The 25133-nt window shown below is 43.3% G+C and overlaps 1 protein-coding gene across 1 annotated transcript in view; it reads right to left on the reverse strand.

The window, feature by feature from the left end:
- The window catches only part of SDR16C5 (short chain dehydrogenase/reductase family 16C member 5), a 68143-nt gene that overhangs the window by 38824 nt on the left and 4186 nt on the right, over positions 1–25133 (reverse strand). The window contains exon 2 of the mRNA XM_082259145.1: positions 2291–2422. Within this exon, the coding sequence (XP_082115271.1) occupies positions 2291–2422 (132 nt within the window). The remainder of the gene's footprint in view (positions 1–2290; positions 2423–25133) is intronic.

The following is a 25133-nucleotide window of genomic DNA, read 5'->3' on the forward strand; positions in this document are numbered from 1 at the left end:
GGTTTACTTACAACTTACAGGAGCATCACAAACTTGGAATGCAATTATTTCTTACAATTTTGAGAAGGTGCAAATAATTTTGTCCAGTCCATTTTTGGAGTTTTGCTTGGAATGGGTTTAGATTTTGCTTTTTGTTTCTCTATTTTTTTTTGTCATACCAATGCAAACAAAATAAATAAACATGAGAATGCCTAAACATTTATAATTGCAACAATTTTCAGGGCAAAGTGGTTCATTATCTGACATATATGCAGGGGTGCCAATATTTTTGGCCATGACTGTATATTTTGGGATTCCACGGCTAGTCAGCAATTTCGGTTGGAGGTAGTGCAATGCGTACAGTCAGTCAAGACGATAGGTATCAGCCCTTCTGTTGCAATCTGCTTACTGGGCTTTGTGGATCCCTTAGCTCCTACGAAGGTGAAAAGCACCCTACTCACCCTATTGATTTATTCTGCCAGAAAGCCTATTATTCTTTCATGAAAAAAAATTAAAAATCAGCAGCCCCTCCATAATAGCCTGGAAAGCGTTTAAAAAGCCTTTATAAAGCTATATATACTAATTAGAGGTGTACCAGCAGAATTTGACAAGGTATGGGGATATTGGGCGAGTCATATGTCTACTGTATGCGAGTATCTGAGTGTGTAGTGTGGTTACATTTCTAACGCATGAATCCCAACGCATGTACCTGTAGAAATGGCTGTGCATATAAAACGGGTGCTGTAGTGAACAATGGCTGGAACCGTGTCAAGTCAAAGAAAACAAATGTCACCAGCACACCAAGGATCTCCAGAGCTTTAATCTGTGATCACATCGTTATAGCAGATTGCAACATTTTGGAGCCAAGTAGGACCCCTTCATCAGGCATGTGATTTTTGGTGCTTGATAAAGGGGTCCTGCGTGGCTCCGAAACTTTGCAATCTGCTGTAAATTTGTATAGATACAGCCTTGGAACTAGTACTGAAATGTTTTATATTAACCACTTAAGCCCCGGAAGATTATACCCCCTTCCTGACCAGGGCCTATTTTGCGATTCGGCACTGCGTGACTTTAACGGACAATTGCGCGGTCGTGCAACGCTGTACCCAAATGAAATCGATGTCTTTTTTTTCCACAAACAAGAGCTTTATTTTGGTGGTATTTGATCACCTGTGCGATTTTTTGATCATGTGCTATAAACAAAAAAAGAGTGACAATTTTGCAAAAGTAACAATATTTTTCACATTTTTTTATATGAAATTCCCCCCCCAAAAAATGTAAAAATCTAAATTTTTAAACATTTTAGGCCAATTTGTTTTGTGCTACATATGTTTGGTAAAAAAAAAAAATTGCAATAAGCGTATTTTGATTGGTTTGTGCAAAAGTTATTGCGTTTACTAACTAAGGGAAAGATTTTTGTCATTTTTATTGGTTTTTTTTTTTTTTACGAGTAATGGCGGCGATCTGCGTTTTTTTTTTTCGGGACTGTGACATTGCGGCGGACAGATCGGACCCTTGACTGACATTTTTGACACTTTTGGGGGTACCAGTGACATTACTACAGTAATCAGTGCTATACATATGCGCTGTTACTGTAAAAATGACACTGGCAGGGAAGGGGTTAACTTTATTAGAGATGCAGTGGCTATGTGTGTCCCTAGGGGCGTGCTTCTTACTGTTGTGGGATGTGGCTTTTCATGTAACAGCAGAGATATACGATCCTACATAGCAGGACCGTATGATCTCTGCTGTTACACAAGGGAGGATGACAGGCGGCTTTGTTTACATTAGCCGCCTGCCTTTCTCCCTCTGTAACCGATGATCGCGAGTGAGCAGCGGACATCGGGTCCGCCGCTCACACGTGCGGGGGGGGGGGGTCTGTGAGCGAGCGGAGCGCGCCTCTGGCGGCACGCGCTCGCTCCCTAGAGCCTCACAGGCAAGTGACGTACCCCTACGTCACTTTGCCTGTGAGGGGCTGACTGCTGCCGTATATAGTCGTGCGGCAGTCGGCAAGTGGTTAACTACACACTGTGATGTTTGATTCTCTATTGGAAACATCATTGTGCTCCATAGGAGCTGTACTGACTGCTGGTGCTGTTGCATTGTGGTGCTGGTTGTTTTTTGATTGTACAGTACTTGATGTTTTGCATGCACTACTAGATATAAGATTGCCATTTCTTACTGAGAACTTTAAGATGCTAGGGAACTCATGGACCACGAGGGCTAGGATAACATATTTCTCAAATACTGTATATATTTTGTATACACTATCAGCAAATGGTCTTGTATGTCAAGTAAAAGACAGAATTACCCAGAAATGTGCCATTGTGTTCACTTGCATGGTCTTCTCTACGAGAGCATCAGGTGAGTCGATGAATTTCTTTCCAGTCACTATGCCAGCATTGTTAATTAGGATAGTAACATCTCCAACCTCTTTCTTCACCTAAAGAATGGAAGAAAAATCTCGTTGAAAAAAAATGTAAAGCGTGTCTGTACATCACAAAAAAAGACCAAAATAATAACTATAAGAGCCGGTTCACATTACAGCGATCCGACTTTGCCGGGCGACCTCACAAGTCGCGGTGCGCTGCTCGCACCGCGACCTCGGAGCGGCCGGCACGGACTTCATAACATTGAAGTCTATGCAGGTCGCTCCGGGTCGCCCCAAAGAAGCTCCGGACCCTTTTTCTAAGTCGGAGCGACTTATGTCGCTCCTATTAGAGCTGGTCCACAGCTTCTCTATGGAAGGCGACCTACGGCGACCTGTCAGGCGACCAGGTCGCCTGACAGGTCGCCCCAGTGTGAACTGGCTCTCAAGGTTATCTATAGATTAAAGTTATCAATATTATGGTGCCCCTATACTACATTCTGATCACAGTAGACATCACCCAGCACATCAATAAATGGATCATCTGTTTAATGGGTTGTAAAGGCAGAAAGTTTTTTTTTTCCTTATGCATTCTATGCATTAAGATAAAAAGCCTTCTGTGTGTAGCAGCTGCCCCAGCACCCCCTAACACTTAACTGAGCCCAATCTCTATCCAGCAATGCCCACGAGTCCTTTGGCCTTTCGGGACTCTACCTCCTGATTGGCTTGTGACACAGCAGTGGCGCCATTGGCTCCCGCTGCTGTCAATCAAAGTCAGTTAGCCAATCAGGAGAGACGGGGGTGGGGCTGAATGGAGGGAAGGGGCATACAAGAACATGGGATACCCATACTGATATCAAAGAAGGCATACACAGATAAGAAATTCTTCCAGCTATTAAGTTTAGAAGATCCACCCATCTGTATTTTGCCACCCATCCCAGCTTTAAATATTGAGGCAAACATTTTAAGGGCTCATGCACACTGCATCTCAAAGAAGCTCAAAGAAGCTCAAAGAAGCTGTTCCTACAGGCTTTTGAGCTCTCATTTTTTTGCCTGGAAACTCGTCTCTATGTTAGCCAATGCTCAAAAAAAGCTCAATAAAAACATGCAAAAGAGCTTTTATTTTTTTATTTTTTTTGAGCTGCAGTGTGCATGAGTTCTAATAGGTTTTGTTTTAACAATATAAAGTGCTGACATTCTTTCTTCAAAAGATATAGAGGGGTTTAATATCTTTTAAGTTACACCGTTTCATAACACTGCTTCCCCTTTTCTGATTACATTATTCCTCAAAAACAGTGTAAGCAGAACCATGAAGCGTCTTTGTGCATTTCCTGTATTTTAAAGGAACCATCCAGATGATAATATTTCCCACACACCAGCAGTAAATCAGTGCTGCCAACTAGAACTATCATAAATTTAAAATAATTCTCGCTGGCCATGATCGACTTGTATGGCTTTAAACACATCTGCTTCTGCAAGGCAGAAAACAATAGTTTGAGGCTGCAGGTAACTATGAAGCAGGGCTATACCTTCACATCAGGATATACTGTACAACTTTACAAGAACACCTTCATAAAATAGAGGGGTGGGCAGCTAAATGGCAGATGAGGTTTAACGTTGTAAACCTCAGACCTGAAATATGAAACATTTCATGTAACTTCAGCTCCCTGCCCCTTTTTTTCTGACAGCTCCGGTACACTTTCTAAATTCTGGACTTTGAATGGACGTAGAGAAGAGAAAACTGTAAATAAACAGGTGCAACTTATGTAGGAGGATTGCTTCATCTCTGTAACACCTGGGGCCAGTTACTTCACTGGGTATATGGTATGGGTTCACAATCACTTTAATGTAGAAAAATGTAAAGTAATGCATGTGGAAGCTAAAAATTTGTGTGCAAGTTACTCACTAAAGGGAGAGGGAGAACCTCTGTGGAAATCAAGGATAGAAAAAGGATCTGGGGGGTCCTAGTAGATGACAGACTCAGCAATAGCATACAAAGCCAAGCAGCAGCAAGCAAGGCTAGCAGACTGCATTAAAAACCGAATTTTTGTAAAATCTTACCTGTAAAATTCCTTTCTCTGAGTCCTCCGACAGTCGCCGCCTCCTCTAAGTCGTCACTGTTGGGTATTGACTTCCGCTCCGCAGGAGCGGAGCGGAAATCAATACCCAACAGTGATGACTTAGAGGAGGCGGCGACTGTCAGAGGACGTAAGAGAAAAGAGTATTTACTCCAGAGATAAACAATAAAACAAACTATAAAATATTTCTACCACTGTACAAAACTCTGGCTCGGCCACATCTAGAGTATAATGTCCAGTTATGGTCACCAGTCCTGATGAAGGATGTGCTTGAGAACTGGATAGACTCCAGAGAAGGGCATCAAAGCTAATAAAGCTCCTGGAGGACCTCAGTTACGAGGAACGGCTTCAAACATTCAATTTATTCTTCCTGGAGAAGAGATGTGATCACAGTATACCAATCTTTCAATGGTGACCCTGGCATTGGAAGGAAACTATTTAAAACTATTTAACCTAAGGTCCCCAAAGAAAATACGCAGGCCATGCAATGAAGTTGGACAAGAAGCAATCTTAAATTGCGTGAGGGGTTCTTTACCGAGAGAGTTTTAAGGGTGTGGAACCGTCTTTCATGGTTGGTGGTGTCAGCCGGGAGTGTAAATGAATTAAAATTCTTAGATGTGTTTTTTTAGCGAACACAACACACAGGGATATCGAAAATGGCAGTGACACACACACACTCACTCACTCAGGTTGAACTCGATGGACTGGTTTCTTAATTCAACCTTCCCAACTATGTAATTATGTATATAATGAATCGGTCCCTGGTAAGCAATTAATTATTCTCTTTGCAATTTCATTTACTTGCCATATGTTGACAAAAAATACATACTGGAAATGTGTTTCATTTGACAGGTTGATGTTCAATATTAATGTTTTCGTGTAGAAGTCATGTGACTATGGAGAGCCAACAAATTCTAATATAATTTTCATCCAAACTCACACTACTGCAAGATGTGCCACAAATGGGGTTTTACTGTACACTGCGTGAACAATTATTAGGCAAGTTGCATTTTTGAGGATTCATTTCATTATTGAACTACAGTGTTCTCGATCAATCCAAAAGGTTAATAAACTTCAAACCTGAATATTTAAAGTGGTTGTAAACCCCCCTTAATAACTTGTACCTATAGGTAATCCTATAATAAAGCTTACCTATAGGTACTGTAAATATCTTCTAAACTTGCACCGTTTAGGAGATATTTACATTGCATGACGTCATTGGCGCATGCGCTCTGAAGGAACGGCCACCCATGCCGTTCCTTCAGAGCCCTGTGCTGTGGACGGCGGCTCCCGCGCGCATGCGCGGGAGTGATGTCATCACGGATCGGGCCAATCAGATGGCCGGAGGACGCAAACCGGGAAGCAGAAAAGCCGAACATGTCAGCCGTGTCACCGGTGAGCGGGCAGCACTGCGGGGGCTTCGTTCTAAGGTAAGTATTTCATAATGAGCTAGGATGCGATGCATACTAGCTCATTATGCCTTTGTCTTTCAGGTTTTTACTTCTTTCATTTTTTTTTTTCCCTGAGGTCTACAACCTTTTTTAAGTAAAAGTGAGGTTTTGGCTTTCTTAGAAGAATATCTATGTGTGCACAATTTTTGGGCAACTGTTAGGCCTCTTTCACACGGCCTGCCTCCGTAGGCGGATCCGTGTTGCTCAGCGGGGATCGATCCGGGATCCCCGCTGAGCCGGCGGATGACAGCTCCGTCTCTCATCCGATCCGATCACTGAACGGATGGAAAAATAGAGTTTCCATCCGTCCAGATTTCACGGACAGGATCGGATACGGATGGCAGCGGGTGTCAGCGGAGGTGTCTCCGCTGACACCCGCTGCCCCATAGAGCTGCATGGAGGATCCGATCAGATCCGCCTAAAACACCGACAGGCGGATCTGATCGGATCGCCCGTGTGAAAGAACCCTAAGGCTGCATTCACATGTCAGCTTATAATCGCGGGCAGAACCGCCACGGTTCCGCCCGCGATTCGGAGATTTATTGCAAATCGCGGGACGGCTAGCGTTGCCCGTTGATTTGCAATAGCCCCCAAACGCCGAGCGATGTTGCCGCGATTTACGCCCACCGAATCGCGGCAACATCGCGCAAACAAAATCGCGGGATGCAATACGCTCCAAAAAAGTACAAGAGCTTCTTTGGAGCGTATTGCGTCCCGCGATTTTGTTTGCGCGATGTTGCCGCGATTCGGCGGGCGTAAATCGCGGCAACATCGCTCGGCGTTTGGGGGGCTATTGCAAATCAACGGGCAACGCTAGGCGTCCCGCGATTTGCAATAAGTCTCCGAATCGCGGGCGGAACCGCGGCGGTTCTGCCCACGATTATAAGCTGACATGTGAATGCAGCCTTAGTGTGTAGAATTATTATGCAACTAAATGAAAACTTTCCCATCTCACTTGTTTATTTTTCATCTGTTAAAAGTGAGAATAATAAAACAACCAACTCAAAATTTACAAATAAACATTTCTGACATTTAAAATAAAAAATCAGTGACCAATATAGCTACTCTTCTTTTCAATAAACCCGCGTTTAGCGGGCGTTTAGCGGCGTTTGCGTTTAGAGGCGTTCCTAGAGGTCAAAAAAATTATTCCCCTTTAAAATGGAAAAACGCGAATGCTAAACGCGGGCCATCGCGTTTGGACGTGTTCGGACGCGTTCAGACGCATTCGGACGCGTTTGTGCGTTTGAAACGCCGGGAAACACACGTTCAAACGCAAATAATTGCATTCTAAAAACAGTCCCTGAACGCAACTGCCTGCAAATGACTGTAAACGACCTGGTGTACATGGACAGATAAGATAAAATGTAGATGGGTTCAGGGGCTTCTGAAAAAAACGCCCAACTGCTCCTAAACGGCCATTTCCAGCGTCCCGTGTACATGGAGCCTTACAGTCATAATTGTGCATTGCTGCGATTGCAGCGTGACAATCACCGCAGAACTGCACTGAATTTTTAGATGCCATTCAAATAGGTGGCATCTGAAATGTGCATTGTATGATTTGTCATTCACAGCTGGGCGTTTTGAATTTGTGGGCAGAATCCCAGCAATTCTGCCTGCGATTCAAAACGCCTATGTATGAATGCAGCCTTATAGAATTGAGTTTAGAAGCTTCGGCAAAACCCCCCCCCCCCAAAAAGCTCCTAAATTTAAGTTTAAGAGCTGTAGTAGTGTACATGAAACCTAAGAAAGGGAAACTAGACCTCTATAACTGGCCAGCAGATGATGATGCAAGGAACAATTGGCCAACATGTCACACCCTGTCCTTAGTATTGGAGGTCTAACAATAAAACTAAATCCACAAAAGAGCAGAATTTGACATCAGCTCTGAATGTTACATAAACCATTAAACAATTTTCCCATTTCAGGTCTTAGAATTTTTTTTCCAGTTACATAGATTTACGCAGATCCGTCTTTCTAGGAATCTGTGAGTAGTGCAGTCAACAACATCAAAGAGAAGAAAAAAAAGGCTGAGCCAAATCTCTTCTGCTTGCCAAACTTTCTGTATTTCTCAGTACAGCCCTGCCTGGATAGCCGTGCCAGGGATCTAAATTGGGTTCTTGTCTGAAAATTACACATGTAACAAAACTGCAGTTATGTAAGACACTGCTGGAAAATTCCAATTAAGTCCAAACCTAGGATAGCGCAAAGGATATTTTTGTAAGAGAGGCCGGGATATTAACGAGGAAGAAAAGGCCACTGCCTGGGACCTGATTTTACTCTGTGGCATTTTTTATGTATTTTATTTCTCTACATCTATCCCACATACTGCACCTCCTTAGCCAGGTACTAAACTGACTGGGAGATTAGAATGCAGAAGGGCTTTAAATGGATGAGCAGTGACGTTTTAGGAGACATGAAAGTAAAACATCTTAGCACAGTGGCCAAGTGGTTAGAACTTCCGCTGAGCAGCACTGGGTTCGCCGGTTCAAATCCCAAACACAGCACTACCTGCCTGGAGTTTGCATGTTCTCCCTTTGCTTGCAAACGTTTCCTCCAGGTACTCCAGATTCCTCCCACACTCCAAAGACATGCTGGTAGGTTATTTGCTCCTGTCTAAATTGGCCCTAGAATAGGAGTTAGGGACCTTAGGACTGTAAGCTCCTTGAGGGTAGGGACTGATGTGAATGTACAATATATATGTAAAGCACTGTGTAAAATGAAGGTGCTATAGAAGTACCTGAAATAAATAAAAGAATCTGTGAGACTTCTACAACAAAGAATACAAAATAATGACTACCCTATAGCAGATTCTGTGCAGAATTGTGTATATATACACACACGTGATTCTGCACTCTCCAGAAGTGGGCGCGGGTGCGCGCTGCCTCTGCTGTAATTAGTCACAGCAGATAAGGATCAGCCGGTGCCAGCCAATGGATGTCCGCCGACACCAGCTGATCGGCGAGGAGACAGGCCAGACAGAGCTCTGCAAAGCAGGGGAAAAAATCCATCACGTCCCTTAGTGAAAGCAGCACACAGTGTACACAAAAACACTGGTTAGGCACACATTCAACCCTTTGACCACAATAGGGGTTTAACTCCTTCCCAGCCAATGTCATTAGTATAGTGACAGTGCATATTTTTAGCACTGATCAATGTATTGGTGTCACTGGTTCCCACAGTTTCAGTTAGTGTCAGATTGTTCACCACAATGTCACTGTCCAAGTATAAGTCGCGCTGATTACTGCCATTACTAGTATAAAAAAATTCCAGTATAAATCCCAGTTTGTAGATGCTATAAATTTTGCACAAACCAATCAATATACGCTTTTTGGTATTTTATTTATTTATTTTTACCAAAATTATGTAGCAGATTACATATTGGTGTCAATGTAATCTCAACATCACCCCAAACACAGATCGAAAACACAGTGTGTTTGCCTGCACAGGATCACAGTACTATGTGATTCAGTACAGTGCGTTTTTAAAAAACTTGCAATCCAGTGCCATTTCAAACCATTCAAATGAAAGGGCTGAAAATAGGAGGAGTTTATGGCAGAAAGAATTCATTATCGATAAAGACTTTTTATTATTTACTGACGCTGCTGGTTCGGTAGGTTTTGCAGCGATCTGACGAAACCATTGGTGCGCGGATCGCTGGAGCCCAAGCTGGAAAGCCAAAGGTCTATTGAAAAATATAGTTCTGCTGGAGCTGTTTCCAATAATAGTTGCTCTGGAAGTATGGGGAAAAGAGTTTAGTAATAGCAGGATATTGCTTAGCACGGGTAACAAAGGAGTAATGTACGTTATCAATTGCCTAACATCCAAGTCTCCACCAGTCATTGCTCTGCTGAGATATATTTATGTTTGAAATTTAATATATGGCTTAAAGCTAGACATGTGGCTGGTAAGAGCAATGACATGGCAGATGCGCTATCTCGCCTACAGATGAGCCAAATTTTTCACTTACTACCAGAAGCGGATCCAGTGGGCACCAAATTCCCAGGGAAGTTATGGGAGTTGATATAAGTTTGGTTGCAGAAAATATCAAAAAATCCATAGCTCCTTCGACCATGGCAGGTTACCAGTCAGCTTGGCTGATGTGGATTTCTTTTCTTAAAGATATGAAAGAAGATGAAAATAATTTTTCTGAAGGACTTGTAATGTTGTTCTTAAATAGTTTATTCAAGAAAAATTACTCCTGGGCACACGTGAATAAAATCTTGGCCGGAGTTTCGTTTTTTCAAAAAATTAGAAAAAATGAGAAATTTACCATTAAAGGATATAGGAGGAGGAGTTATAGCAGTGATAAGCGCAGTCCAGTTACGCCAAAAATTCTTTTGGACCCATGTTTGGCCACAGGTGAGGTTTGTTTTTCTATTTTTGAAGCTGCCCTGTTTAAAGCAGCTTTTTCATTGGCATTTTTTGGAGCTTTGCGGATTTCAGAGCTATTGAATACTGTATTTTGAAAGAGGAGGTAAGTCTGGAGGGTAACTTGGTGAGGATTAAGATCAGAAGGTCAAAAACAGACCAGGTAGGTAAAGGATGTGTGATCTGCTTACATGCTCTCAGTGGTTCCCCCATATGTCCAGTTAAGTTATTGCAACAGTATTTCGTGTTAAGACCAAGTTTCAGTGAGAAGGCATTTTTTATTCATGCCTCAGGTGCAAACTTAACTAAATATCAGTTTAATAGCGTTTTCAAGAAATGTGTGGTCAAACTAAATTTATCAGGAATGCACTTGACGTCACACTCCTTCAGGATAGGGGCAGCCACTGAGGCATCTAGGCTGGGATTGGAAGATTCAATTATAAAAAAGGTGGGAAGGTGGAAGTCGGATTGCTATCAATCATACATCCGACCTAATTCATTTATTTGATTCTTTTCAGATGGAAAAAAGATTATTTGGATTGTCGGTCATTCGTATGTCTTTTGGGCGTTCAAGAGGGCGAGACAGAGGGTTTACTCTGAGAATTTGGGACTGGACCTGGAGAAATTCAAAGTGTACTGGTATGGTAGGAGAGGCATGATTTGGGCTGATCTATTATTTGAGTTAAACAGGTTACAATCGTTGTTTCCTCCCCTGGACGCACTTATAGTGCATTTGGGAGGAAACGATATTGGCCAAGAAAAAAACTTTAGAATTCGTTTTCAGAATCAAAAACGATCTTTTTAGTTTTGGGTTGTCATCGCCTAATACTGTTATTATCTTTTCTGAAATCGTTCAAAGGCTGAGATGGTTATTTTCACCTTCTTTGAAGAGTTTTGAAAAGATTAGAAGACGGATTAACAGGTCATTGGCTAAACTTTTGCCTAGGATAGGTGTTTTGTCTTTCAGACATAAGGAATTGGAAGGGGGTACGGAAGGATTGTACAGGGATGACGGGGTGCATCTTTCCGAAATAGGATTGGATGTTTTTAACGCAGACCTGTCGGATTGTGTTGAAATGGCTGCGGTGCGGGGTCGTTGGTGACAGAAGGGGTTAGTTTTCCCCCTTCTGTCTTTTGGAAGTTGATGCTTTAAATTTGATTATATTTATCCGGCCTGAGCTGTGGTGGCTAGGCTGTTGAGTGTGTTTAAATGTTTATTATATATTTATTTATTGAAAGTTTTTAAAAAAAATTAACCAATAATAAATGATGATCCTTCCCTACATAAAGGAGGTTTTGGGAATAAAAAGGAGAAGCTCCGTGTGAAAAATGGAACCCCCGACTTAATCTTGACCGATCACTATATTCATCCATCTTCATCTTGAATCAAAATCCTCACCATCTTCCTCATCAGCATGCTTTCATACAGCTTGCCCTCTCAGACTGAGATGCTCGATCATGCTCCTGGAAGGTCCTACTAGGGTGTGGCTCTTAACTACTCCTTGGGTATAGTCAGTGCTTTAAGTGGCTCAAAAGAGGTGCCGGTACTCTATTATGGCCTATAAATTTTGTCGCCCCCCCCCACCCCACATCAGGGTCCGCACAGAGCACCCCCCCCCTGGCCTGGGTTGGGACTTCGGAGCAGGGGGACTCACTGGTGGTGACTGATCTGGCTCTGGAGTGGGAAATATTCTTGGGGGGGGGGCAATTGAGGGCACAGATGTCCAAAATTAGCATACTGGTACGCTAAGGCACACGGAGAGGTGGTGGTATGCTCAAGAGCCATATTTGGAAGTGGCAGTACTGAGTAACAGTGCATACCGGCCCACTTAAAGCACTGGGTATAGTTTAAATCTCTAATTATTTTAGAAATTCCATCTTATTGCTGAATGCAACTTACCCAGATATTTTGCTTGCTTGATGTGTTATTCTGCTCACAGTATCATAACCCCTAGGGATTAAACAATTAAATCTAAACTGTATTAACACAGCTTGTAGACAGACTCCGCATCCTTTATGCTGCAGCAGGGAAGGGGATGGTTTGATAAATGCGGACATAGTTGCCTGCCAGGTTAGTTTGTTTAGTGATACTCAGTTATGGTGCCTATCAGTGGAAAGTACATTTTCAGCTCACTCTAGTTCCCAGGCATATCTTTAATTTAGCTGTGTATGTTGAGGTATATCGTTGTGGAACATCATTTTTATGTTTCTAGGTCATATCATCCTACTGCTATATGTGAATATCAGAGACCTAAAAGAGAAGTGTGGGGGGGATGAATGTCCTGAGAATGGCCGAGTGAATAGCACACTTATGGATCTCCCGAGCATCTGAGCCTTATTAAAGCATTTTACACCAGCTAATCTTCAAATTCTATTATGGGGGAGGATGTCCAAACAAAAACTACAGTGAAACAGATGGCGGGACACCTCCAAACCAGCGATACCCCGCTTTTTTTTCTTCCCAGACCCCTGACTCACCAGCAGCTGCTGTTCCAATATAACGCCAGCATGCTCTCTCCATATATTAGGGTCCCTGGGCCCTCCATCTGAAGGAGAAGACTTCCAACACAGGGGATCCTTCTCTCAGGTGGCATGTGCAGCTGAGACCCGCCTTTTCTAAAGCAGTGCCAGTGCCTGAGAACTCTTCTTGATAAACAGCAGGTCACCAGAACATCATACCGATGGGGCTACCCCTTCCATTTTACAGTGCAGAAAGGTACTGAGACCTGCCAAATCCACTCTATGATAGACGTCCCTGCCATGCTTGATAGCCCGGGGATCCCTCAGTTCCCAGTCCATGATTGGCTCTGTGTACTACAAGATGTGGATCCTCCTCACCCACAAAGACAAAGAGCAGCACACCAATGCTCTGCTCGCATTGCCTCCAGTAATGATGTCGGGAGCAACAGCCATGAGGCCTAACTTCTAAAGGCTACTCCAATCAGGTACTGAGCTGTAAAATCTGTCCCTCTTGCCAACTACCTAGATCCTACTCCATGTTACTCCAATTGGCAGAGAGCTGCCCACTGCACTGTGACCTATTAGGATACCAACCTGACTTTAAATTGCTGCTTTGCTTTGGTGCTTAGGCACAACTTTTTACATGGGGGCATGGCTTGCTTTCCATCTTGGCAATGGAAGCTGAGGCCAACTAAGCTGAAGGATGAACTTTCATTGGCAACTTCACTCCGGTACTGAACTGTATAGCCTGCCCAGCTTTCCTACTGACAATGTTCTGATCCTCCAAAAGGTGGAGAGCTGCTTACAACACTGTGAATTATAACAGTTCTTACATGACTTTCAGTTGTTTATTTTCGCAAGGCTCATGCACAATCTGATGCCTACAGGCCATGCTGAATTCATAACATGCTGCTCCTGCATACAGTGGTGAACTGTGTTCCTTGATCTTCAGCCATTACTATGTTGATCCCCCTATGTTACCTGATCCATACTACCACATGGCAGCTACCACCAACCCCTTAATATGGGGAGGGGGGCGGTGATGACTGCTCCTTTTGTGGGAACCTTGCTGATACCCATACCCACAATGACCGTCTTTGCTTCTTCTCTTCATATGGCATGCAGAGCACTTTTGTCCCACGCACAGTTTTTACCATTCATGAGCTCACTCTACCCTCTACAGCATTTCCATATGCATTTGCTTTACAGCCAAGAGATAGTCCGTGCGGGCTGGAGATGCACAAAGTTTGTTTGTGTTTAGCTGTCATATGATAGATAGATAGATAGATAGATAGATAGATAGATAGATAGATAGATAGATAGATAGATAGATAGATAGATAGATAGATAGATAGATAGATAGATAGATAGATACTCACGAAAGTAAATACACCCCTCACATTTCTAAAAATAAAATATATCTTATTATATCTTTTCATGTGACAACACTGAAGAAATGACAATGTAAAGTAGTGAGTGTAAAGTTTGTATAACAGTGTAAATTAGCTGTCCCCTCAAAACAACTCAACACACAGCCATTAATGTCTAAACCACTGGCAACAAAAGTGAGTATCCCCCTAAGTCAAAATGTCCAAATTGGGCCCAATCAGCCACCCCCCCCCCCGGTGTCATGTGACTCGTTAGTGTTACAAGGTTTCAGGTGTGAATGGGGAGCAGGTGTTCAACATGGCACCTCATGGCAAAGAACTCTCTGAGGATCGGAAAAAAAGAATTGTTGCTCTACATAAAGATGGCCTAGGCTATAAGAAGATTGCCAAGACCCTGAAACTGAGCTGCAGCACAGTGGCCAAGACCATACATCAGTTTAACAGGACAGGTTCCACTCAGAAAAGGCTTCGCTATGGTTGACCAAACAGGTTGAGTGCAGGTGCTCAGCGTCATATCCAGAGGTTGTCTTTGGGAAATAGACAGATGAGTGCTGCCAGCATTGCTGCAGAGGTTGAAGGGGTGGGGGGGGGGGGTGTCAGCCTGTCAGTGCTCAGACCATACGCCACTCACTGCATTAAATTAGTCTGCATGGCTGTGGCTTGAGCATCTGTGGGGCATCCTCAAACGGAAAGTGGAGGAGTGCAAGGTCTTTAACATCCACCAGCTCGGTGATGTCATCATGGAGGAGTGGAAGACACTACCAGTGGCAACCTGTGAAGCTCTAGTGAACTCCATGCCCAAGAGGGTTAGAGCAGTGCTGGAAATTAATGGTGGCCACACAAAATATTGACACATTGGGCCCAATTTGGACATTTTAACTTAGGGGTGTACTCACTTTTGTTGCCAGTGATTTAGACATTAATGGCTGTGTGATGAGTTAGTTTTGAGGGGACATCAAATTTACACTGTTCCACAAACTGTACACTCACTACTTTACATTGTAGCAAAGTGTCATTTCTTCAGTGTTGTTACATGAAATGAAAATATATAATAAAATATTTACAAAAATGTGAGGGGTGTACTCACTTCTGTGAGATAGTGTGTATATATATATATATATATACACATATACACACACACACACACATACAGTGGGTACGGAAAGTATTCAGACCCCCTTAAATTTTTCACTCTTTGTTATATTGCAGCCATTTGCTAAAATCATTTAAGTTCATTCTTCTTCCTCATGAATGTACACATAGCACCCCATACTGACAGAAAAACACAGAATTGATGACATTGTGGCAGATTTATTAAAAAAGAAAAACTGAAATATCACATGGTCCTAAGTATTCAGACCCTTTGCTCAGTATTTAGTAGAAGCCCCCTTTTGATCTAATACAGCCAGGAGTCTTTTTGGGAAAGATGCAACAAGTCTTTCACACCTGGATTTGGGGATCCTCTGCCATTCCTCCTTGCAGATCCTCTCCAGTTCTGTCAGGTTGGATGGTAAACGTTGGTGGACAGCCATTTTTAGGTCTCTCCAGAGATGCTCAATTGGGTTTAAGTCAGGGCTCTGGCTGGGCCATTCAAGAACAGTCACGGAGTTGTTGTGAAGCCACTCCTTCGTTATTTTAGCTGTGTGCTTAGGGTCATTGTCTTGTTGGAAGGTAAACCTTCGGCCCAGTCTGAGGTCCAGAGCACTCTGGAGAAGGTTTTTGTCCAGGATATCCCTGTACTTGGCCGCATTCATCTTTCCCTCGATTGCAACCAGTCGTCCTGTCCCTGCAGCTGAAAAACACCCCCACAGCATGATGCTGCCACCACCATGCTTCACTGTTGGGACTGTATTGGACAGGTGATGAGCAGTGCCTGGTTTTCTCCGCACATACCGCTTAGAATTAAGGCCAAAAAGTTCTATTTTGGTCTCATCAGACCAGAGAATCTTATTTCTCACCATCTTGGAGTCCTTTAGGTGTTTTTTAGCAAACTCCATGAGGGCTTTCATGTGTCTTACACTGAGGAGAGGCTTCCGTCGGGCCACTCTGCCATAAAGCCCCGACTGGTGGAGGGCTGCAGTCATGGTTGACTTTCTACAACTTTCTCCCATCTCCTGACTGCATCTCTGGAGCTCAGCCACAGTGATCTTTGGGTTCTTCTTTACCTCTCTCACCAAGGCTCTTCTCCCCCGATAGCTCAGTTTGGCCGGACGGCCAGCTCTAGGAAGGGTTCTGGTCGTCCCAAACGTCTTCCATTTGAGGATTATGGAGGCCACTGTGCTCTTAGGAACCCTAAGTGCAGCAGAAATCTTTTTGTAACCTTGGCCAGATCTGTGCCTTGCCACAATTCTGTCTCTGAGCTCTTCAGGCAGTTCCTTTGACCTCATGATTCTCATTTGCTCTGACATGCATTGTGATCTGGAAGGTCTTATATAGACAGGTGTGTGGCTTTCCTAATCAAGTCCAATCAGTATAATCAAACACAGCTGGACTCAAATGAAGGTGTAGAACCATCTCAAGGATGATCAGAAGATGATCAGAAGAAATGGAAAGCACCTGAGTTAAATATATGTTAAATATATGAGTGTCACAGCAAAGGGTCTGAATACTTAGGACCATGTGATATTTCAGTTTTTCTTTTTTAATAAATCTGCAACAATGTCAACAATTCTGTGTTTTTCTGTCAGTATGGGGAGCTGTGTGTACATTCATAAGGAAGAAGAATGAACCTAAATGATTTTAGCAAATGGCTGCAATATAACAAAAAGTGAAAAATTTAAGGGGGTCTGAATACTTTCCGTACCCACTGTATATATATATATATAGATTTATATATACACATACATATATATGTGCTCCGTCTTAAGGGCTAGAGTGTGTACCTTTCTATTTGAGAGGGAATTGAACAGCTACTATAGCAGCTTTTACTGGGCTCTGCATGTCTTGCCTCCTCCAGCCATGAGAGCAGCACTTATCTAGGATACCAGGGTTTTCTTAAGTTGGTACCACTCACAATACAACACAAGTATCTAATGGCTCCCCACTCTTGAGCTTCCAGCTTCTACCTTAAACTTCTCAATCACTGGTCATCAGGTACGGAACACGACAGGGTTGCCCCATCGCCTCTTATTTTTATATTACGCTTGGAGCCCTTTTTACATCAATTACGGGCGAACCCTGACATTAACAGAATTGAATTTGGCTGGTGCTGGCACAAGGTCTCCGCATATGCAGATGACTTTCTACAGGGAGTGCAGAATTATTAGACAAATGAGTATTTTTGAGGATTAATTTTATTATTGAACAACAACCATGTTCTCAATGAACCCAAAAAACTCATTAATATCAAAGCTGACTATTTTTGGAAGTAGTTTTTAGTTTTAGCTATTTTAGGGGGATATTTGTGTGTGCAGGTGACCATTACTGTGCATAATTATTAGGCAACTTAACAAAAATCAAATATACAGTATACCCATTTCAATTACCGTATTTATCGGCTAATAACACGCGCCGGCGTATAACACGCACCTAAATTTTAGGGCAGAAATTTCAGGAAAAAAGCTGAAATTTAAAATAAACAGCTTTGAACTCAGAACATTTTTTTAAAAATTAAATGTAGTCTTACTAGTGCCCACGAATGCAGCCTCATCAGCGCAGTGTCCATACATGCAGCCTCGCCAGTGCCCATACATGCAGCCTCGCCAGCACCAGTGCCCATACATGCAGCCTTGCCAGTGCCCATACATGCAGCCTCGCCAGTGCCCATACATGCAGCCTCGCCAGTGCTCTTACATGCAGCCTCGCCAGTGCCCATACATGCAGCCTCGCCAGTGCTCTTACATGCAGCCTTGCCAGTGCCCATACATGCAGCCTCGCCAGTGCTCTTACATGCAGCCTTGCCAGTGCTCTTACATGCAGCCTTGCCAGTGCCCATACATGCAGCCTTGCCAGTGCCCATACATGCAGCCTTGCCAGTGCCCATACATGCAGCCTCGCCAGTGCCCATACATGCAGCCTCGCCAGTGCCCATACATGCAGCCTCGCCAGTGCCCATACATGCAGCCTCGCCAGTGCTCTTACATGCAGCCTCGCCAGTGCCCATACATGCAGCCTCGCCAGTGCCCATACATGCAGCCTCGCCAGTGCTCTTACATGCAGCCTCGCCAGTGCTCTTACATGCAGCCTCGCCAGTGCTCTTACATGCAGCCTCGCCAGCGCCGATAATTGCAGCCTCGCCAGCGCCAGTGCCACTAAAGAAATCACTTGTCCAGAAAGCATCCAGCGCCGAAAGGTAGAAGGGGGCGGGCGGCGCCGAGGAGAAGGAAGGACACGCTGTTATCGGAAGTCCCGGCGCCTATGATTGACATCGGCATAGGAGGCGGGACTTCCGATGACAGCGGTCCTCCCTTCTCCTCGGCGCCGCCCGTCCCCTTCTACCTCTCGGAGCTGTTAGTGCTTTCTGGACATTTTTTTTTTTTCTTATATCGGCGTATAACACGCACTGCTACTTTTTCCTCCATTTTTAGGAGGAAAAAGTGTGTTATACGCCGATAAATACGGTATTTTTTTTACCAGTGAAACCAATATAACATCTCAACATTCACAAATATACATTTCTGACATTCAAAAACAAAACAAAAACAAATCAGTGACCAATATAGCCACCTTTCTTTGCAAGGAAACTCAAAAGCCTGCCATCCATGGATTCTGTCAGTGTTTTGATCTGTTCACCATCAACATTGCGTGCAGCAGCAACCACAGCCTCCCAGACACTGTTCAGAGAGGTGTACTGTTTCCCTCCTTGTAAATCTCACATTTGATGATGGACCACAGGTTCTCAATGGGGTTCAGATCAGGTGAACAAGGAGGCTATGTCATTAGCTTTTCTTCTTTTATACCCTTTCTTGCCAGCCACTCTGTGGAGTACTTGGATGCGTGCGATGGAGCATTGTCCTGCATGAAAATCATGTTTTTTTTGAAGGATGCAGACTTCTTCCTGTACCACTGCTTGAAGAAGGTGTCTTCCAGAAACTGGCAGTAGGACTGGGAGTTGAGCTTGACTCCATCCTCAACCCGAAAAGGCCCCACAAGCTCATCTTTGATGATACCAGCCCAAACCAGTACTCCACCTCCACCTTGCTGGCGTCTGAGTCAGACTGGAGCTCTCTGCCCTTTACCAATCCAGCCACGGGCCCATCCATCTGGCCCATCAAGACTCACTCTCATTTCATCAGTCCATAAAACCTTTGAAAAATCAGTCTTGAGATATTTCTTGGCCCAGTCTTGACGTTTCAGCTTGTGTGTCTTGTTCAGTGGTGGTCGGCTTTCAGCCTTTCTTACCTTGGCCATGTCTCTGAGTATTGCACACCTTGTGCTTTTGGGCACTGCAGTGATGTTGCAGCTCTGAAATATGGCCAAACTGGTGGCAAGTGGCATCTTGGCAGCTGCACGCTTGACTTTTCTCAGTTCATGGGCTGTTATTTTGCACCTTGGTTTTTCCACACGCTTCTTGCGACCCTGTTGACTATTTTGAATGAAATGCTTGATTGTTCGATGATCACGCTTCAGAAGCTTTGCAATTTTAAGAGTGCTGCATCCCTCTGCAAGATATCTCACTATTTTTGACTTTTCTGAGCCTGTCAAGTCCTTCTTTTGACCCATTTTGCCCAAGGAAAGGAAGTTGCCTAATAATTATGCACACCTGATATAGGGTGTTGATGTCATTAGACCACACCCCTTCTCATTACAGAGATGCACATCACCTAATATGCTTAATTGGTAGTAGGCTTTCGAGCCTATACAGCTTGGAGTAAGACAACATGCATAAAGAGGATGATGTGGTCAAAATACTCATTTGCCTAATAATTCTGCACTCCCTGTATATTTCATAAGTCAACCAGACGTGTTGGTACCTAATCTAATGGCCGAGTTCCAACGCTATGGGGCTAGATCTAATTGCCAAATACATTTCCAGAAATCTAAGGCACTAAATCAAACTTTACTGAGAACGCTGCTGCAGAGACTCGGATCTAATTTCTTATTCAAATAGGCTCCCTCTAGCATTTGCTATTTGGGGACCCGGCAGGTGAATAGTTTTTCAAAACTGTACTTGTGTCACTTCTTGCCTCCTTCAAGAAAGATATAGGTGGTTGGCACAAACAGGCATTCTCTTGGATGGGTAGATGTAATGGCATCAAGCAGAATCTCCTTCCTTAACTCCTGTACTTGTTCCTGACTTTACCGATCGTCATCCCATCTTCCTAGTTGAGACCCTGATTGCAGGGTCCTGAATTTAGTAACACTTTGAATGTATGGACTATGGCAATAGAAAAAACAATCCCACAATTTTAAAGTACAAAGCACATATGTACGGGGATTAACTGGTCAGCATAATTATATTTAAACATGTATTTCATATTTGAGGCTAGGTCATATAATCAATCAATTAAACAATTGATATTGCTGACTTAATTATCCATAATTCCCTGACAAGTGCCAACCTTCCAATTATCTATGGACCAGTCTCAGAGTACTGAGGCACCTGGTAGCTCAAAATACCAAATGCCCAAAAATGTATAGGCATAAGGTTATCCAGTTTCGGTGTATATTTTTTTTTATTTTCGGTTTTGCCAAAAATGTTTAGCCATGACATTAGATCACCTTCTATGTGTTGTTGAGGCATGGATTGCACTAGAAGGTATTATGATACATTATCTGGCATCAAGTCGGCAATAGCAGATCTTTTAGTCCTGTAAGCTGGGTCCTTCATGGGTCCTCCATGAATCAGACTTTTTTTGTTCCAACACAGCCCACAGATGCTTGATTGGATTGCGATATGGAGGCCAATTTAATGCCTCAAATTCGTTGTTGTGTTCTGTAAATTATTCCTGAATTTATCAGACCAAGACACCTTCCAATGACCTGTTGTCCAGTTCTGATGCTCACGTGGCCATTACAGGTGCTTTTGGATGTGGACACAGATCAACATGGGCACGCTGATCAGTCTGTAGCTATGCATCTCAATACACAAACTGCGATGCACTGTGTGTGCTGACCAGGCCACCTTCATTCATTGCTCCCTAGTCAAGTTCTATAGTGATAATAAAGTCTAACAAACATGTTATACTTACCTGCTCTGTGCAGTGGTTTCGCACAGAGCAGCCCAGATTTTCCTCTTCTCGGGTCCCTCACGGGCGCTCCTGGCCCCTCCCTCCTACTGAGTGCCCCCACAGCAAGCAGCTTGCTATGGGGGCACCTGAGTCGAGCTGCAGCTCCGTGTCCATTCAGACATGGAGCCACGGCCTGCTACAGTCCCGTTTTTCTTCTCATTGGCTCACCGACTTTAATTGACAGCAGGGGGATCCAATGGTGCATTGCTGCTGTCTCAGCCAATGAGGAGGGAAGTCCTGACTAGCTGAGTCTCTGGTGCAACAACGCTGGATCTAGATGGACCTCAGGTAAGTATTTGGGGGGCTAAGGGGGAGCTACACACAGAAGCCTTTTATTTTAATGCATAGAATGCACTAAGACTAAAAAAAAAAAAAAAAAATCTTCTGCCTCTACAATCACTTTAATCTTTATATGCCATCTGTATGCTATAAGGGCATTTTAATTTTTTTTTTCTGTTCACTTTTGTATTATGCGGTGTGGCAGCCGAGTTTGGAGTAAAAAAAAAAAATAAAAAAAAGGGGGCATTTTTTAAAATTTAAATAGCGTTTCTTGCTAGAATATGCAACACTATCAGGGGAATTCAAAAAGTGTACTACAGACATTTCGAACAGAATTTCTCGTTGCCATAGCAATATATACATTGTGTTATTAAGAACAACCTGAATTGGCTGCATGTGTCAGTAATGTACCTGGCACAGGTGCTAAAAATGGCCTAATTTTGGTGCTTTTAAGGGAACAACTGCCAGAAAATTAACCTTATTGCAGTTTTGAATTTCTCTGTATGTTCTTTCAAATGTTTAGAGCATTAACCAACAGCTCCCACATCATATGAAACCTCAAGATTTAGAACGTGTTTTGATTTGGTTTTAGTCTTTTTCACTAAAATGCATTTTAATTTTAGTCCTATTTTAGTTATCTGCAATTGTTTTAGTCGGATTTTATTCGACTAAAATCTGCAGTGCATTTGAGTTTAATAAAATAATTTTAGTCAACTAAAATCAAATTTGTTTAATTAAATTGTAACTCATTATTTAAGAATTTCTTAAGAATTTCCAAACTCATAGTAAAAAAATTGAATATATTATTATTTATGGTATTAAGATTTGAATAAACTTACAGATACAGATTTAGCCACTCTGGATGGTCTGAGGAGGCCTGTAATATTGCACACTGCTCTCGACTGTAGGTGTAATACACAATGCTCTGGACAGTGGTCTGGGGAGGCCTGTAATGCTGCACAGTGCCCTGGATGGTGGTATGAGAAGCCTGTAATTCCTCACAGTGCTCTGGATAGTGGTTTGAGGGTTAGCCTGTAATGCACAGTGCTCTGGATACCGGTGGTCAAAGGAGGCCTGTAATGCACACACATTGCTCTGGATGAATGGTGGTCTGTGTGGAGACTTTAGGCCTGTAATTGTAATGTACACACTCACAGTGGGTGCTTTCTGCTCTGGACGGTCGTCGCCATGGCTCGTGAGTCTGGAGTGGGACTCTCGTCGGGACATCGGAAGGGCCTGTAATGCACAGTGCTGCTCAGGACGGTCACCCAAGGACTCTGGGGCCCGTAATGCTGGCTGAACAATTGCTTGCTTGCTAGGAGCAAAAGCAGGCAGAGCTTCGTGGAAAACGGAAGTTAGTTCACGAGGGTAAATATCCCTGTCTCACATTTTCGTTTACCAACTTAAACGGAATTGATTTTCGTCATAGTTTTCATCAGTGGACGAAAATGTTGTGTCTGTTCAGTTTTCGTCACTGTAAAAATGCTGCTGACAAAATTTTTTGACGAAAAATGTTTTAGTTGACGAAATGAATACATGCTACACCATCTATGTTTGTTCAAGTCGTCACAGGTTACAAAACTGGAATGTTTAACCTATTGAACAAACACTTCAGGGATGATACACAAGAACAAGTCTACATGAAAACCCAGATTTTTTTTTTTTTTTTTAATATGTAAATTATTTAAAGGGGCATGGAAGCAGTCACAACAACACCAAGGTACAGACACATGTGAAAATATGCATTCTACTAAGCAAATTGTCCTTCCACTGACACAAAGAAATTTGCAAAAAAAGTGTTTCCCATGTGCACTGCATGTGTAGGGAGGGCTTCAAACTAGGGATTGACCAATTATCGGAAAAGCCGATATAGCGGGGGCCAATATGCACTTTCCCCAATATATATGAATCGGCCCTGAAGGTTACCGATATTACGGTTAAGTGCTTGTACCGGAGTGATGCCTGCAGCTAGAGGCATCACCCCGGTCCCGGGGTCCATAGCCGACGGTCGGCTGTCTTGTAATGACAATCAATGCGGCTGAGAAGCCGCTCAGCTGTCATTTCAAGGAGCGGGAGGGGACATCCCCCCACTCCCGTCGCCCTCCCCGACTTGCCCGGGTCTCCCGTCCCACCGGACGGGAGAAGACCCGATCAAAGCTACATTCGGCTCTGATCAGGTCTCCGTGTAAAAACCCGGAAGTGATGTCATGACATGGTACTCAGCTGCAAATTCAAAAAAATTACAGCATTTAAAACAGCCAAACTTGGTGTTTTGAATGCTTTTAAGTGCAGAGGAGGGGTTTGGGGTCTTTTAGACCCCCCAGATCCCTCCACAAGAGTACCTGTAAAAAAAAAATAAAAAAAAATAAATAAAAAAACAATATCGGTCGATCACTACTTCAAACCCACAAACTGCACACCTTGGGGAGTGGGGAGAGGTTTTTTTCCTTCACTAAATTGTGGAGTACACAGCAAGCTAATAATGGCATTCTCTACATTGCACTGTGGACATGAGAACATGCCACTTTGAAGAACAAACTAAAAAAAGCACACTCGTACATCCTATGGGCATGGCACAGCCGATAATTTTGCTTATTATGGCTTAGTCCAGTGGTTCTCAACTCCGGTCCTCAGGACCCACTAACAGGCCAGGTTTGCAAGATTACTGAAATACATCCCAGGGGATATAATTTGCTGCTCAGTGATTGCAGTACTCTGGTCTGCATCTCCCCAAGGTAATACTTAAAATCTGGCTTGTTAGTGGGTTCTGAGGACTGGAGTTGAGAACCACTGGCTTAGTCCATCTCCACCGTAGGGACGCATTAAAGTCCAAAGACCTCATCAGAAACAATAAGGCTCCACGCACACAAGATGTTAAAAAAAAAAAAAAAGTATTTCTAGATGCCGGATAGCTGGCAGGAAACTGCTGCTTTAAAAATGCGCTTTTTAATCCAGTTTATGCATGTTTTTGCAGCATCAGCGGTTTTGGGCGTTTTTGTAAAATTACACCAGCTTACATTCAGTGCTGCAATGCAAAAATCACTGAACACTGATAAAAGTGCGTTTATGTGTGTTTTTTGTGGTCAGAAGAACTGCTCTTGAAAGCGATTTTAGGGTGTTCAGACAACACACCATAAACTATCCTGCTGACAAACTTCAAAAAATGTCCATGTGTGCATAGACACATAGGATATCATAGCGAAGTTTAAGGGCGGTTAAACAAAACGCAAAAAACAAAAACGTGAGTTTAACAGCTACAGTGTGCATGAGGCCTAACAAAGGGTAGGCTTGGGCCTGTGAATCCAGGCGGTGGCCTCCTGAGGCTGAGGGGGCTCCGCAAGTGTGCTTCATGTAGTCTTTGTCTCAATGCGGATTCTCTGAATATTCTTGAATCTTGAATCACCAGCACTCCCATAGGCCCCAACGTCAATTGAAATAAAATGCCATTTGGTATCCACTAGACCCAGAAGTACAAATTTAAATATTTTGAGCCTGAGTTCGCAGACATTTTCACATGAACGTGCCTTCCATCCAGGGCACCTAAAAAGTTCATAAGTTGAGTTTTCAGCCAAAATTCATCAGCCAACTTTTCT

Source organism: Pelophylax lessonae, assembly GCF_965119305.1.
Source record: "Pelophylax lessonae genome assembly, chromosome: 5".
In the NCBI taxonomy this organism is placed as follows: domain Eukaryota; kingdom Metazoa; phylum Chordata; class Amphibia; order Anura; family Ranidae; genus Pelophylax; species Pelophylax lessonae.